This window comes from Piliocolobus tephrosceles, chromosome 6 (genome assembly GCF_002776525.5).
Source record: "Piliocolobus tephrosceles isolate RC106 chromosome 6, ASM277652v3, whole genome shotgun sequence".
In the NCBI taxonomy this organism is placed as follows: domain Eukaryota; kingdom Metazoa; phylum Chordata; class Mammalia; order Primates; family Cercopithecidae; genus Piliocolobus; species Piliocolobus tephrosceles.
The window spans coordinates 152,731,945-152,750,070 of NC_045439.1; the positions used below are offsets into that span (position 1 = coordinate 152,731,945).

Here is an 18,126-nt window from a genome sequence, read left to right on the forward strand (position 1 = left end):
CCTTGGAAAATAAGAATTGATATTTTTTTCCTCACTTTATAGATGAAGAAACAGACACAGAGAAATTGAGTAACATTCAAAATCAGAGCTAGTAAGTAATAGGGCCATATTTCTACCAGGCAGTAGTAATTACAATTATTGGGCCAGGTGTGGTGCCTCACACCTGTAATCCCAGCACTTTGGGAGGAGGCCGAGGCAGGCAGATCCCTTAAGGTCAGGAGTTCAAGACCAGCCTGGGCAACATGGCAAAACTCTGTCTCTACTAAAATACAGAAATTAGCTGGACTTGCTGACACAACGCATGCCTGTAATCCCAGCTCCTCAAGAGGCTGAGGCACAAGAATCACTTGAACCCAGGAGGCCTCAAAAAAATTATTGAACAAATAAAACTAATGATCTATATATAGGCTCAGTGTTGAAGAATAGTCAGAATTTACTTAGTGCTGATTAGTTAAGTGTTATCAAATAAAAAATAAAATAGATGGGGCCACATGCGGTGACTCAAGCTTATCATCCCAGCACTTTGGGAGGCCAAGGTGGGTGGATCAGTTGAGTCCAGGAGTTCAAGACCAGCCTGGGCAACACAGTGAAACCCCATCTCTACTAAAAATAGAAAAAGATAGCTTGGCATGGTGGTACACATCCATAGTCCCAGTTACTCTGGAAGCTGAGGCAAAAGAGTTACTTGAACCCTGAAGCTGAGATCACCCCACTGCACTCCAGCTTGGGCAGCAGAGAGAGTGAGACTCTGTCTCTAAATAAATAAATAATTAAAAATTTAAAAATACATGAAATAAAATAGATGGAAGTAGAAGAGTATTCCAGAGAATGCATGTATACAAAGAAGAAATTGTTTTAGGGTTGTGGTGAGCATTAAATAAAAATCATAGCACACTAGTGAATGGCAAATGGATAATAAATTCCAGTTATTATTTTAATAGTAATTTGATGGCCAGACACAGTAGCTCACACCTGTAATCCCAGCACTTTGGGAGGCTGAGGTGGGTGGATCACCAGGTCAGGAGTTTGAGATCAGCCTGGCCAATATAGTGAAACCCCGTCTCTACTAAAAATACAAAAATTAGCCGGGCGTGGTGGCATGTGCCTGTATTCCCAGCTACTCGGGAGGCTGAGGCAGAAGAATTGCTTGAACCCGGGAGGTGGAGGTTGCAGTGAGCCGAGATCGTGCCACTGCAGTACAGCTTGGGCGGCAGAGTCTCTGTCTATAAAAAAGAAAATAGTAATTTGACTTAGGGAAGGAAGAAAACACCAGTGACTCTTGTCTTTGTTTCCGTGATCTCTGGAGAAATACACACACTCCTATATGTCTATATTTAGTACTTCATTATTTTTATAGCAGAACTTCAGATAAACATCTATATGATATAGGGATATAACTAAAATTTTGATAACATTATTCAACAACTCCAATCTATACTGTATTTACGTTTAATAAGGAACTCTATGCTATGACTTTTTCTAATGAATACAATGACTTCTATGAAAACAAATATGGCTAGGAAGGTTAGGGAAAGGTTATAGGCAAATGTTCTCACAAAGTTGCTGAAATAGGAAAGTAAAGGAAATAGCTCTTTTCCTGAAACCTTATCTGATAAAAAGAATTGTTTTATTTTGGGGTGATTTGGACAGGTATTTCTCTGTCATTTCGGAGGGCAAATTTTCAGTTGACTTTAAAGACATGAAAAATTCCTTTTGCACATTTTTGTTTATTTATTATGGCATCCTTTTAGGTACACAGGGTTATTTCAGTATGACTTGAAATATTAACTTTTGTTTTATGTGAAACACTTTTGTTTTTCTTTCTAGTTGTCCAAGTTTGGTAAGGCCAGAGTGTTCATAATGAAGTGATCTCTCTGAAGTAGTTTCTTTTGTACGTCCGAAGGCTAGGATGGATTTTCTTTTACACTTATTCAGAGAATTTCTATTCAGTTTGTTGTTAGTAATCACCCCCTAGTCATTTTCTTCATATCTGTTTTCTAGGTAACAGTTCCCTAGTTTACACCCATATTGTGTATTATTCTTCCCTAAGTGTATTATCTTATACTTCTTTACATTAAATCTTATCTTGGACCTGTCCTTTCAAATCCCCAAGTTGTCCATAATCCATCCATGTACTTGATTGATCTTGTTTTCTTTTCTTTTTAATCCAGTCTAGCTTTGTATCATCTGCAAACTTGATCATACTTGAATTGACATTCTCCTCCAGCTCATTAATGAGTGTGCTAGACAGGATAGTTGTCATTCCTCTGGGACCATGCCGGATATTCTGCTGGATGCGCTCAGTTGCAACTATGTTGATAATAATTCATTGCTTCCTTCCCATGACAGAATTCTTTATCTACAGTGCTATACTGTTATCCAGGCAATGCCTCTACCATCTCTGCTTTTCTGGATACTCCTATTTCAATCATTTTTTCCTAAGATTTGTGTAAAAATTATTGTGCTCCCTTATCTATGTAGGCCATTGCTTAATTTTTAAAAGAAGTTACTCAATCTCGGAAAATAGTGTCCTTAAATAGAAATTTCTCAAAAGTTTCCATCGAACATCAGTGAGTCTTTAAAAATACGTTAAGTGTGAAACATTTTGGAAGTGCTGCCTAAGTCTTTGCTTTCTCCATGGAAAGGGATCTCTAGTTATTTAAATTTTAAGTAAAACCATAATTATTTTTCTCACAGCTGAGAGAATGATTTAAATATATGTAAATTTTTTCTGAATGTCGATTATATTTTCAGTAAATTACTCTGCTTTGAGGTAGTTTTCTAGATGAGACGCAGTTCATTTATAATTTTCAGAGCGTGATGTGGAGCCATTTGTTAACTTTATTTTTAAAGTTATGGTTTTTTCCTTTATTTTCAGGAAAAAGAAGAAGTAGAGGGGATATCAGTAGGTGCTATACTTTCTGACTATCAGCGTATTCGAGTGGAAAATGTGTAAGAAAACATTAATTTGTTAATTTTTAAAGTGTATGTGTTTTAAGAATGTGAGTAAGTGAAAAATCAATAATCGTATTCAATTTATAAATAGGTATGGTAGTCTATGTGCTCCATGGAACTAAATGTATGTATTTACCTCAGTAACAAAAGTCATGCTTTTACTTTTTTCTATCCTTATATCACACATGAGAAAATTTAACTTATTTAGTGTAAGGAAAAATAATCTATCATAGAATTGAGACAGATTTTTTTAGTGAGAAGTATTATCTTCATTTTTTTCTTATTTGATTTAGTATATCTTGTTACTCTCTTTTAACTCATCATTTGTAATAAAAATCAAGAGATAACAAAATCAGTACAGTAATATTTTAAAGAAGAAAAGTGCTTACTAAGGCGTCATCTCTTCTTTGGTTCATATAATTCAATTCTTGTCCAAAAATATTTATATGATTGAAGTACTTACATATAAAGCCATTCAACTTTCAAGGAAGTTTTAGGATGTTCCTCCCCTCCTCCTAGCCCCTCTCTGCTCCCCTAAGGGAGGGAGCACTAGTGAAGCATTTAGTCTGTAGCTGCACATACCAAAACGGTCAGTTCTATTGATCTATTCAAAAATCATGAGGTAAAATGATAATATTGGTTATTTAATGTTGGCCTGGCAAGACACGACCTGAATGAGTTTACTTTTCATTTTTAATTTATCTAGATAAATATAATATTGTATAGAGATTCTGGGCATAATTATATTAACAAAAAAAATTGGACCCCATTATCTTTCTTAAGCACAATTTGACCTACAAATAACTGATTTTGCTAGTCAAAAGGATAAATAGAATAAGATAATGGCTGTATTTATATAATATTTTTATATTCTTGATAAAGAAACATTCCTATTTACTATCTCATTTAAAACCTACATATTAATAGATTTGAAAATTTAATTTTCATTTTTATTTTATTTATTTTCTCTCTAATTCCATGGTGGATTTAGGGCCGTTTAAAAAAATACAGAATTTTAAGAGTGAATGAAGGGAAAACAGGGTAAAGCATAGTTAAGTGAAGAGAAATATGATCTTACATTTTAGAGGTGTATCAGAGTCTCTGGACGATGGATGATGATGGTGGAGTGGGGAAGAAGGGTATGTGTATTTTGAGAAAGTTTTCCTTGCATTCTACCTAGATGTAGATCTACCGTTGAGAACAACCGATCTACAGATGGAGATGAATTGCATATCCCTTAAGCCATACTTTAGAAATAATAGTATTGTCATCAAGTTTTAGATCATGTTCTCTGAGAATTGTTTAAAAATTAGTGTTTTTTAATAAGTTCAAACCCACATACTTTAATGGGTAGCCAAACTGGAGATAGGGATGACATCTATTTATGAAAGTTAAAAAGCCAAGTAAAAACGTGCTCCTCATTAGGAGGCTGCCTGTCACGTGTATATTCCATATATGGAAGAAGGGCACATGTCATGCCCACGGGTAGAGACTTTCTCAAAACACAGTCTCTGGTACACTTCAACACATGGTTGAACAGATGAATAGATTTTATGTTATAAAGCATATCTACAATTATTTTATCCTTGAAATTCCAAAAGTAATGTTACTGGCAGTCTGTTGGTTCACAAACTCAATTTTGAATTAGTCTATGACCAAATTTTAGTTTGTGTTGCGTTATCATAATTTCAGAATGTAAAGCATTTAATAGCTGTCACAAGTTCAAATTCAGCAGTGATTTACAGAGTACTTTTATTTGAGCCATGATATTTTGAACTGTTAAAGAACTTAAATAGGAAAAAAATTTTACTTAAGTCTATAGTCAAGAGGTTTTGAGGAACTTCAAAGCAACAACCACAAATTTTACAATAAGGACAGGAAAAAAACATTTTTTTTTTTAAATAAAATAAGTCTTCGTTTAAAAAGGTAGAGAGGCTGTTTTGATCAGTCAGCCTTAAACATTGGGTGAGAGGACAGCAAGGACTAGTGTTTGTATTACATGGGTAGTTCCCATTTTACTATTTTTGTATTTATTAACTGCTTCAGCATTGCTTAAATGCTCTGAGACATTTTAAAAGGGAAAATTACATGCAACAATCTCTGCAATGAGGAAGGTTTTGGCTTTTTGAAAGTCAGGGTATATGTAAATGAAAAACAATAGTGATATTTTTAAGGCCATGTATGAGTAAATGACCAAACATGGTACATTTAATAAGTATTGGGATCTCTGAGAGGGGAGAGAGAGAGAGAGATCAGTATAGGCCAGAGTAGTCAGCCAAGTAACCTTACAGATGCTAGGGACAGTGGATTTTACTTATAAACCTTATAGACACTGGGTTTTAGAGCTATATTCTTGGTTTGGAATCTGATCTCAGCCAGTTAGTGTATGATTCGGGCAAGTCACTTGGCTTTGATTATCATTTATTGAATACCTATTTTATCTAGGTATTGTACTACATTATCTATATTACCTTTAATTGATTAAACAATTATAGTCCTTTCTGAGGAAGTGACGTTTAAGCAAAGGCATGAAGCAAGTGAGAACACAACTAGTGTAATAGGCAAGAGTGAGCAGGCAGCAGTGGTAGGATGGAGTGAGAAGAGAGTAAGTAGTAGGAAATAAAGCGCATGAACTAAACAGGGCGAGATCCATGGAGTGATGGGGAGCCACTGGAGGGTTTTGAGCAGAGGAATACTATGATCTATTTAATGTCTGAAAAGGATCACATTGGCTGCTGTATGGATTTTAAAAGGTTGAGGGTGGAGCAGGGAAGGAAATTAGGATGTTGACATGAGAGAGAATGGTGGCTCAAACCAAGTTGTTAGCAGTGGTATTAGTGAGGAATAATCACATTCTGCGTTGTGGTAGATTGGCTGTGGAATGTGAAGGAAAGGGAAGGATGATTTCATTTCACATTTTTTAATCCTCTTAAGAACTTTGAAAGGAACTATTTTTGCCCCTATTTATGAACTAGGAAACTAAGCGCAAGGACTTAGATTTTACTTGACTTCAAAAGCCGTGCAGCTAGAGTACAAAATGAGGTTTTAAATTCAGATGTGTCTTCACTCCAAAACCTATATTTTTTCTACTTTACCAATAATGGAAAATATCTTGTACAGTGCCTGCAGCATTATACTTTTTGTTCTTAGTATTTTCTTTTTATTCACAAATTCTTAAAAAAAAAATCAAAGTTAGTAGTTTAGAATAATTCACGTAACTGCAGTTATTGTTAATTTAATCAATAGGCGGCTGTTTTATTAGGATAAATTATTTGCCCACTTTACATATGCTTCAAAATTTTGATACCCATGGAAGTTTTAAAACTGAGAGAATACTGGCATTTGTAAACTCTTTTACATAGATTACTAAACTAAGAGTCTTACTAAAATTATTATTTCTAGTATGCCTAGAAATTTCATTTTTATCAGTTTATGCATAGCCCATGGAAATTAAATATGTTTATGTTGTATATATAAACTTCATTATGCAAAATATATTTTTAATTCCTTGAACGAAGCATTATGTTTCAAATCAAAGTAATTGCTGTGGATCCAAATATAAAATATTAAGATATCATCTGACTTTCTTTTTCTTTTCCTTTTGTAGGTGTAAAAGGCTTAATCTCCAGCCTTTAGCTTACCTTTGGCAGAGAAACCAGGAAGATTTGCTCAGAGAGATGATATCATCTAACATTCAAGCAATGATCATCAAAGTAGCAGCTTTGGGTATGCAGCCAAACTATCAAGGGAGCTGTTTGTTGCCACATAGATAATCTCAATTCACTAATAAGTAGTTACAACGAACAAAGAAAACTGATTTAGAATATAAAAATGTGGAGTCACAGCTGAAGAAATTGAGTAAGCACCTTCCTTGCATGAAGAAAGGGAAGTTTTAAAATGGGCTTTTGACCATTTGCCAAAGTGATTACTAGTGAGGCTTTTTTTTTTTTAAATATATAACTGGTTCTAAAACTGATATTGTATTATAGTCCTTCAATTTAAGTTTTTTTTTTTTTTTTTTTAGGGGTTTGGAATTTAGGCTTGTTGGAGACAGGAAATACAAGGGTTATTTTTGTTTTGTTTTGGAGTTTTTTGGAAGCTTCTTACAATATGTATTTGACACAAAACATGATATATTCCTTGTATTTTTTAACATATTTTGAATAATGCTAAAATAGAGTGATGGTTTTGTTTTTGTTGTAAAAAATAGATAGGGTACTGGTTTTTGTTGGAGGTGGTGAGAAAATCATGTTTGAGAAAATGTTACCTGATTAGTTAGCATAGACACAGCAGGCAGGTGGTAATCTGATTCAAGTATGGACATTACATATGAACACATTTAATTTATTTGGGATTGCTATAATTATATTCATTTTTGAGAAACCATAGGGTTTGAGTCCAGTCCATTCATTTCGTGAACCTGTTACAGAAAATGCCCTGAAGCCTGAGAGTTCCCAAAGCCTAAATCATGTACCTCATTTGAGAGTGTTTACCTTGCTGAACTCTGAAATAGTGAGGTCTCGAGCTGTAGAAGATTTTACAGATACATTCACTTTTTAAATAAAATTAAGAGAAAGAGTACAGACCCCATGATGTTTCTCCATGGTAAATACCAAGCTGCTCTATTCTTGCTGAAGTTGAGGTGTTGTCTTCAGTTGAAAGCTTGACTTAGTGAATCTGTAGTTGATCTCCTTAGCTGTTAAAACGAGAAAGATTGAGTGGTGTTATATTATTATTTCTGAGAAAAGGTTGCCGAGCAGCTCTCATGATGAACGATCTCATCATAAATATATTTGTCATGTGAATTTCTGGGTGATTCTGTACAGAGTATTCCCTCTTGCTTTTTCTTTGTCTCTCGCTCTCTCTTTGAATTTTCTAAGATTACATAGTTCTGTAATGAAGTTCACCTGACATCTCACTGAAAGGTACACATACTATTCCTTTTACTGCCAGATAGATAAAAGACTGGATTAGGACCCATAGAGACCTCCCTTATTGAAAAGGTAGTCAAAGAATTTGACCTTATTGCCATCTTTTAATAGTATATGACCGATATTGTGTGTTCTTTCATTTCTATGTGTGCCTCTCTGTAGGGATTAGAGATGGGGAATTAGCTTTATCAAGCCTTTGGGTAAAATGTAAAAACTGAGCAGATTTGTCTTTGGTATCTCAGTAATGAAAACATAGATCTGATTTTAACATTTACAGCACATGGTTTCTACTGACTGCCTATAGGTGTGCAAAGATGAAAGTTATTCTTTAGAATAATATTAAGAAAGACAGTACTTCTGAAGACATAGAAACATATAAATGATGCAATATAGGTTGCTAAGCCTTTTTCCTCCCATTTAAAATTGTCAGAACAGGATTTAAGCCCCCCCAAAAAAAAGGGGGGGGGGACAATAAGACCTTTCTATGGGGGAGAGGGATCAGTAAAATTTTGTGGACCATTTTTCTATGAAATGGTCTTATAATAGAAAAGGGTCAGTTCTACATGAATGCATACAAATATATTTCTTATAATTATGTTACATAACCTTTATGTCTTATAGGCATCAATGAACTCATAAAATTTCTGGCTTCTTTGTTTCATTATAATGTTTTAAGGGACTCATCCATATTATTGAATGAAGCAATAGTGTGTTCATTTTTATTGTAGTATAGTGTTCCCTTGTGGGAGACTCTAATTTAATTAACTTATCGCACCACAATTTAATTGTCCATTCTATTATTGATGGCATGTAGGTGGTATCCAGTTTGGCACTGTGATAAACAATGCTGCCACGAAGTGGTCATCTTACACATTTTCTGTCCCAGAGCTAGAACATCCTTTTTTTCAGGAAGCCCTGATTTCTTTGAATGTGAAATAATGTATGTCTGTATGTGTATATCTAATGACTCATGAGTTCATGATATTTTAAAATCAAATTCAAGACAACATAAGGATTATAATAATTCTGTATTCTATCTCTGCCTTCTTTCTTCCACAGTAAATCATGATTACCAAGATCACAAGAGATATTATTTATTAGAAAATCCCATAATTTGGGGGAACAAAAAGACCAAATAGCAGATCTATTATCCATTCTTTCCAGTAACTGGGGTAGGCTTCCTGGAAAGAAAGAAGGAAGAACTTCTATAATCTTCCTGTAAATATAATTACAGACCTCATGGCAAAAAAACATACAAAGAAACAAAAAAATCACTAAGAGTATTTACCAGAGGGAAAGAGTATCTTTGGACTGCTTTTAGCAGGATGTTATCTAGTTGCTAAAAAAGAGATACATGATAAAGGGAAAACATGAAACCACTTTTACCTATCACTGGAAAACCTCGTGTTTCTTGAAAGATATATTTGTTTCCAAAGTAACTAAATTGACCACTAGAAAAAACTGTACGGGTTTAAGGGTTAGTTTATTCAGTTAAATGATGGTGTAGCAACATTGACTGTGAAAGGGAATAATGCTAGGACTCTACTTACAAGGTTTCTAGGATTGGGAGATAGGAATGAGGTGATAGGGGAGGATGCAAGTTCACAACTATATATCTTTCCCATTTCATAGATTTTTTTATTAGTTTTCCCTGATCTAATGGTCCTAGGCCCGAGTTTAGAGTTGTACATACCAAAAGAAAGTGTTATCAGTGCACAAAACACAATATTAATACCATTACCTTTAACAGTGCATATTCTTAAAGGCCTTTAGGGGTGTGAATAACTTCACTCTGTGTAGGCAAATTAAGGCCTATGCATAAACACAAGCCAAGTGTCTTGTGATTCTTATGTGTCAAATCCTGTAATATCTGCCAAGGAGAAGTGCTAACAAGACTGCTGTTTTACTGTCCCTGTGGGTTTATAATACAACCGTTGAGCCAGTTAGCCCAATCGTGGGGAAAAGGGTATGGGTCAAAACAGGTAATAGATGGAAATGGGAGGATGTGTAAGAGATAGAAAGGCACTTATAAGTGAATTCAAGTTCTGTGGAGAGATGTAACCATGTGACCTAACATGGCAGAGCCTCAGGGCTAGAAAATAATAAGGTATTTGGTATCTCTCCTTGGTAAATGCCAATCTGCTCTATTCTTGCTGAAGTTGAGTTGTTGTCTTGGATATCTCTCTCAAATTTGATGCTAACCTAACTGATGTTGAGAGAACACTTTGGATGTGTTTTCTAGAGAGAAGGGAAATTGGTGATGTACAGCTCTACTTAAAGATTCCACCTATGGCCTGTAACCCCAGCAGTTTGGGAGGCCGAGGCGGGCGTATCATGAAGGTCAGGAGATCGAGACCATCCTGGCTAACACGGTGAAACCCCATCTCTACTAAAAATACAAAAAAATTAGCCAGGCGTGGTGTCGAGCGCCTGCAGTCCCAGCTACTCAGGAGGCTGAGGCAGGAGAATGAATGGCGTGAACCTGGGAGGTGGAACTTGCAGTGAGCCGAGATCGCACCACTGCACTCCAGCCTGGGCGACAGAGCTAGACTCTGTTTCAAAAAAGAAAAGAAAGATTCCACCTATGTAATCTAGAGGAATAGAGTGGCAGAGTGCCCCTTGATTACTCAATGTAGGAGCAGTTCACTACAGTTCCCACTCATGTCTTGGTTTGTAGGCTATCCAGTTGTCCCTTGGACAACAAGGTGGTTAGGAGCACTAACCCCCTGCACAGTTGAAAAGCCACTTATAACTTTTGACACCCCAAAAAACTTAACTACTGCTGTTGACCAGAAGCTTTACCAAAAACATAACAGTCAAGTAACACATTTTGCATGTTGTATGTATTACATACTCTTACAATAAAATAAGCTGGAGAAAAGAAAATTTTACTAAGACAATTATAAGGAAGAGAGGCCAGACACAGTGGCTCATGCTTATATTCCCAGGACTTTGGGAGCCCAAGATGAAAGGATCGCTTGAGTCAGGAGTGTGAGACCAGCCTGGGCAACATAAGGAGACCTATCCCTATAAAAAGTTTAAAAATTAGCTGGGCATGGTGGTGTGTGCCTGTAATCCCAGCAACTCAGGAGGCTGAGGCGGGAAAATCGCTTCAGCCTGGGAAGTCAGGGCCTCAATGAGCTGTCTTTGCACCTTTGCACTCCAGCCTGGGTGAAGAGCAAGACCCTGTCTCAAAAAAAAAAAAAAAAGAAAAGAAAAAAAGAAAAAAAGTAAGGAAGAGAAAATACACTTATAGTACTGTCCTATATTTATCAATACTGCAAATTTATGTCATCTGTTTACAAAATGAATCATTTGTCCAAAATTGCAGGCAACCATAGCTGCAGATCTCAATCTACAGAACTTCAACTTTTTCTTACAATGTCATGACTTTTCTCTGCGTCTTGGGAACACGTCCAGCATCACTAGTGGCAGTTCGTAGGGGTCCCATGGTGTTACTCGAGGTTTACAGTATTTACACTAAACCCAATGAAATATATGCAAGAACCACAAGAGATCACTTTTTACTGTAATACACAATTTACTGGAGACAGAAAATGCTCTGCTCATGCAGAGATGATTAGCATCACATAGTATTTTAAGCAGACACTAGCAACACTTGAGCTCACCGCAATGGCAACAGGAGATGGCTACAAAATTAATACAGTAGTAACAATAGATAATAATAGTTAATTTTATGCAGTTATGATTTAATGCTGCATCTTTATGTTTGTTTACCTTTCTCTCACCTGTGAATATGTATGTGTTTTGGTAAATTTATAATAGATTCCTATATATTTTGTGGTAGTAAATGATAAAATATATGAACATCTACATGTATTTCATGCATTCATGACATATCTTTCTCAATTTTTTCAGTATTTCTAGGCTACATGGTTCATATGTTGAGTTTTTTTCAAATTGTCACGAATCTCTCCAAATATACTCATTGAAAAAATTCCATATATATGTGAATCCAGGCAGTTCATATTCGTGATGTTCAAGGGTCAACTATATTTACCATTCAGATCTCTTTTTTGTTTTGTTTTGTTTTGTTTTTTGATGATTTCACCATTACTAATTAAAGTACATAGATGGAGGATTTGAAACAATAGGGCTTTTGCGTTCCTTGTGGACATAAATCAAGACAATATGTTGCTAAGACATCTACCTAGGCATAATGGAGAGCAGGTTTCTACTGCCTGTTACAGCTTGATTTCCTTCTGATATAGAATATGTGAATGCAAATGGAATTCATTTAAGGGAATTGGAAGACCACCTTGAGGGAGATGGATTTGGATGTAATGTAATGAATAAATATTACTAACAACTCCTGTCTGGAATTATGCAGAGTATGTTTGTGAAAAGCCTATGACACACCCAAAGAGAGCTGTATTTGGTACATAATATACCAAATGACAATCTCATGGGACTTTTGTGTGTGTGTGCAAACTATTTTTCTAAATTGTACAAAGTTTACTAATGTACCATGGTAATAACCCATGTTGTTGCTTGATAAATATTGTCTCTGCTGTCTTGATGTTCTGAAGGCATTGTTAGTAGTGGTCTTGAGGACCATTACTAATATCAGACCAAATCAGACCAAAATCATGTTCCTGAAAGCTCGTGATGAAAAGGAGTTGCTAGTCCCAATAGAGACACTAGAGGGAGCTCTCTTCCAGGAGACTGGCTGCATCTGGAAATGGCCCTAGAGGGACAAGAAAGCTTTAAATGACTGGACTAATAGAGTATTTAATGGAACATCATATTGGTCAGCAGTGCAAGAAGAGGGCTTCTACTCTTAGCAGGAAAGACTCTTGAATATTCCAATTGCTATGGAAGTTGTTGTTTTTAAAGATCAATGGCCAGGAGTTCTAGTAGCCAAGCTAAGGATGCCCACTTACGGGAACGCTATGATTAGCCTAAATTATGGGACATTGCTGAACAGTGTGACCTTTGTATTTGTTCTCCAATGGCCCAAGTATCACAGATAAAAAGGGAATTTGTCTTTCTCATGCTACACTGATTAGAATTGGAAGGATAAAGGAACGACATTATGTTGTCCTGAAGGGAACTTGTTTCATAATGTTATCTGGAAGCCAATGACTTGTAAAACCTATACTGTGCTATGTATAATTATATCCTCAAGCCAAATGGAATCCCGAATTTATTGAACAGTAATCTCTAGTCACTAACCTGGTCACTGTGACTGTGAACGTGCATGAGAAAAGTTGTTTTTGTTGGGAAGAGACAGAGAATGGTACTGTAATTCTAACTGACCTCACGTGCTAATCTGGGCCAGAGTATAGCAGTGAAGGACCTGGAGAGCTGTTCTGATGGTCTTGGAACTCTACCTTGTTAGGCTGCCTGATTACTTTTCTTCTTGAAATTATCAGAAAAGGTTGAAACTGGGTAAGGTGTCCAGTTTGTTTGAGTCTGATTTAACAAGCTAATATTTTGGTTTAACTCAATTTCATATTTATTTTGTATTACACTATAAAATAAATATCACATTGTATGTGGGACTGTAGAGAACATATTCTTATGTCTCTGCACAGTTAGGACTTTCTGAACAAATTTTACAGAAACTTGAGACCTAGGCTAAAAGACAACTTTTAGAAATTATTTTATGGCTGAACAGATAGTGAAAACTCCAGAGAGACTTACCTTTCTTGAGGTATCTGTTTACATTTCAAAGGAAGGGTTGAGACCAGGACCTTGGAGACATCTGTTGGATTGTGAAGCTGGAGACACACTAGTTTTTCCCCCCAGGAAGATTTATTTACATTCCAAAGTGTGAAAGCACATATCCTTCTCTTGACTTTTCCAAGGAAACTCTCTCAGAAGGGAAGGGGGAACAGCTGCCTCTTTTTTCCTAAATCAATACTCAGATTTATTTTTGCAGACCCCTTACCTATGGTAGATGGAATTACTTGCTAGATTATGTCTCTTTCTCATCACCTTGCTCCTGGAGTAAGAGCTGGGGCAGAGAAAAGTCAGAACAGTATTATTTACTTATTCTTTGTAAGTAATAAAAAGAATGTGTTCTGCTCCAGCAAGAGTTCCGCAGGGAACTCTTTTTGGGACTCAGCATACCAGTAGATATAGATATTATATTAAAATGTTAACAGTGTATGAGACAATTTCAGAATAACAATGCTAATGCCACTACTGATTATGTAATTTCAGAGAACAGTTAAAAAGATTTTTTTGTATGTGCTTTTCTGAATTTCCCCTCTCATTTTTAAGACATCTTTTTATTTGTATTGTCTGAGCATATAGCTACTATGATTATACATTATTTTTTAAGTTTTACGGAAATATAATTAACACACTATGCATATCACCCATTTAAAATGTACAATTCAATTTTTTTAGTGTATTCACAGGTTGTGCAATCATTGCCACAGTCTAGTTTTAGAATTTGTGTTCCCCAAAAAGGAATCCCATGCTGATTAGTAATCATTCTCAAGTTACCCCCAACCCCTGCTCCCCTGCTCCCAGTTTTAAGCGCCATGAGGACTTTGTATCTTCATATCTTTATAGATTTAAAATGGAATCCTACAATATGTGGTCTCTGTGACTGGCCTCTTTCACTTAGAATAGTGTTTTCAAGAAACATCCAAATTGTAGCATATACAATTGAGTTCTTTTTATTGCCATGTAATATTCTGTTACAAAGATATACCACATTTTATTTAGCCATTCATCAGTCCATGGACATTGGAGTCATTTCTATTTTTTGTTTATTATGAATAATGCTTCTATGAATATTTGTGTACAAGTTTTTCTTTGGACATATGTATTCATTTCTCTTGGGTATATACCTAGGAGTGGAATTTCTGTGTCATATGATGATTCTATGTTTAACATTTTGAGCAGCCACCAAACTGATTTCTAAAGTGGCTGTACCACTTTAGATTCCCACTAGCAATGAATAAGGGTTCCAGTTTTTCACATCCTAGCCAACACTTAATTATTTTCTGTCTGTCTTATAGCTATGCTGGTGAGTATAAAGTTGTATCTCATTGTGGTTTTATTTTGCATTTCTCTAATGGCTAATGATGTTGACCATCTTCTTATGTATTTATTGGCCATTTGTCTATCTTCTTTAGAGAAATGCCAGTTAAAATCCATTCCCTATATTTTAATTGAGTTATTTGTCTTTAGTGAGTTGTAGGTTTTCTTTAATATATATTCTGAGTATAAGTCTTTTATCAAATGTGTGATTTGAAATATTTTCTCCCATTTTGTGGGTTTTCTCTTTATTCTGGGTGGTGCCCTTTGAAGCATAAACATTTTTAGTTTTGACGTAGTCCAATTTATCATTTTTTGTTTTGATTACATGTTCTTTTGATGTTACTTCTAAGAAATCCTTACCTAACTTGATGTCATGAGATTTACTCCTACGTTTTCTTCTAAGAGTTTTATACTTTTAGCTCTTACATTAGGTATGTGATTTCCTGGTTCTGTCCTTCTCCCACTGTATGTATGTATGTGTGTATGTATGTATAGGGAGTTCATTTTTTTTAATTGTTATTATACTTTTAAGTTCTGGGATTCACATGCAGAACATGCAGGTTTATTAAATAGGTATACATGTGCCATGGTGGTTTGCTGCACCCATCAACCCGTCATCTACATTAGATATTTCTCCTAATGCTATCCCTCCCCTAGCCCTCCACCCCCTACAACAAGGCCTGGTGTGTGATGTTCCCCTCCCTGTATCCAAGTGTTCTCATTGTTCAACTCCCACTTATGAGTGAGAACATGCGGTGTATGGTTTTCTGTTTCTGTATTAGTTTGCTGAGAATTACGGCTTCCAGCTTCATCCATGTCCCTGCAAAGGCCATGAGTCATCCTTTTTTATGGCTGCATAGTACTCCATGCTGTATATGTGCCACATTTTCTTTATCCAGTCTATCATTGATGGGCATTTGGGTTGGTTCCAAGTCTTTGTTATCGTGAATAGTGCTGTAATAAACATACATGTGCATGTGTCTTTATAGTAGAATGATTTATAATCCTTTGGGTATGTCCCCAGTAATGGGATTGCTGGATCAAATGGTATTTCTGGTTCTAGATCCTTGAGGAATTGCCACATTGTCTTCCACATGGTTGAACTAATTTACATTCCCACCAACAGTGTAAAAGCGTTCCTATTTCTCCACATCCTCTCCAGCATCTGTTGATTCCTGACTTTTTAATGATCGCCATTCTAACTGGCATGAGATGGTATCTCATTGTGGTTTTGATATGCATTTCTCTAATCACCAGTGATGATGAGCTTTTTTTCATACGTTTGTGGGCCGCATAAATGTCTTCTTTTGAGAAGTATCTGTTCATGTCTTTCATCCACTTTTTGATTGGGTTGTTTGTTTTTTTCTTGTAAATTTGTTGAAGTTCCTTGTAGATTCTTGATATTTGCCCTTTGTCAGATGGATAGATTGCAAAAATGTTCTCCCATTCTGTAGGTTGCCTGTTCACTCTGATGATAGTTTCTTTTGCTGTGCAGAAGCTCTTTAGTTTAATTAGACCCCATTTGTCAATGTTGTCTTTTGTTGCCATTGCTTTTGGTGCATAAGGCACATATTCCTGGTGGCTCCTCCCCGTTCTCCCAGTGCGCATGCAGACCCCCTGTCTGTTGCAGGCGTGCCCAGGCAGGACCCTGTGCGGGTTCCCTTATCTGCCTCCTGCCTCTATCATTCCCTTCCTAAAGAAGGACATATAACTGCCATTAGGATAAGGATAGGGATGAGGATAAAGACTGATCACTTCGTACTGCTGACAGGAGGCACTGTTTTGGGAAGGCGGAGTCAGATCTCCCTCAGAGGCCTATCTAAGGTTCTGCGGTTAAAGGGGGCCATTGAGGCTCCAGTTGCATGAATGTTTGGAGTTGGATGACCTGAAGGCGAGAGGAGACAAACCTGGTTATTAGAAAACGTGTCAAAATGAAACAAAAAGGGGTGGGTAAGGACAATTTTTAAATCCCAAGGCCGTTGACATGCCTGGATAACTGGTGGCTGTAGTTAGAGTTGCTAAGATTTGGGGGCATGGGGCTTGGCTTTGGTTAGCCCTCCTTGTCTTATTTTCCCAAAAAGGAAACCTCCAGGTTATAGGCCCCTATTTACTCCCATCACCTGGCAGGACTTTCGGGATAATTGCTCAGAATTAAAATATTGAACCAGATTTTTACATTACCCATCCCTTTTGTTCCTTCGGAGCTGCAGCCAGAGATTGCTGGTTGGCTCACAGGAATAAGCAGTGTAAGCCTAAAATGTAGGCAAGAACTTAAAAAATAACTAACAGGTCTGGAATTTAATGGCAAATGTGTAAGTTTTGAAACATAATTTCTCTCCAGTCCTCATTTTTTTTAAAAAACAAAGCATAACAGGACTGAGTTGTTTACAAAATAACTTTAGTCTCATACCTGGCCCGATTATTTGTATAAGGTGGAGCAAGAATAATTATTTCTACATGGGCTTTTTAAATTGGATTTGATGGAATTCTATTCCACACGGAATCTCAGATAGGACTTTTATTTTCCTTTTTTAAAGCCAAGCTCTGCCATGGGTTTGTACACTCTAATGACTGTGAGTTGGGTGAACTCCTCTCTTCTTGAGGTCCCAAGAACATGGGGTTCGTGGACCTGTTAGAAAGTGACATTCTTTACTCACCACAGGTTAGGAACTTTGTACAGAGACTATGTAGACAAAGTATCTACTATAGACAGTTTTCCCAAGGGGTTTTTATTGGATCTGCAAGTTGAGCTTGATTCCTTAAAAGGAAGCATACCCTTCCAGTCAAAGCCTTGATAAAACAACCAGTTTCTCCGATTACATCCTGTTGCAAGAGAAAATGGATTCTTATTGCACTGATGCAAATAACCATATTGCCATAAGCTAAGAATGCTGACAGTTTCCCAATACTGGAGGAGCCAGGCAGAGAGAAACAAATATGCTCCAAATTTTGTTTACAGGAGTATGCCTCACTCTGTTAAAGGCCATAAATAGCTCCAAACAAGTTTCCTTGACTCTGAAAAACAAAATAAGTATCAGCAATATTTTATTTTTTTTTTAATTTTTTATTTTTTATTTTTTTATTATACTTTAAGTTCTAGGGTACATGTGCATAACGTGCAGGTTTGTTACATATGTATACCTGTGCCATGTTGGTGTGCTGCACCCATCAACTCGTCAGCACCCATCAATTCATCATTTATATCAGGTATAACTCCCCA

The 18,126-nt window shown here is 36.3% G+C and overlaps 1 protein-coding gene across 2 annotated transcripts in view; it reads left to right on the forward strand.

Moving 5' to 3' along the window:
* The window catches only part of DPH6 (diphthamine biosynthesis 6), a 344,518-nt gene that overhangs the window by 90,456 nt on the left and 235,936 nt on the right, over nt 1-18,126 (forward strand). For both annotated transcript variants that reach the window (XM_023230224.3, XM_023230226.2), the window contains exons 4-5: nt 2,879-2,952; nt 6,563-6,681. In XM_023230224.3, the coding sequence (XP_023085992.1) occupies nt 2,879-2,952; nt 6,563-6,681 (193 nt within the window). The remainder of the gene's footprint in view (nt 1-2,878; nt 2,953-6,562; nt 6,682-18,126) is intronic.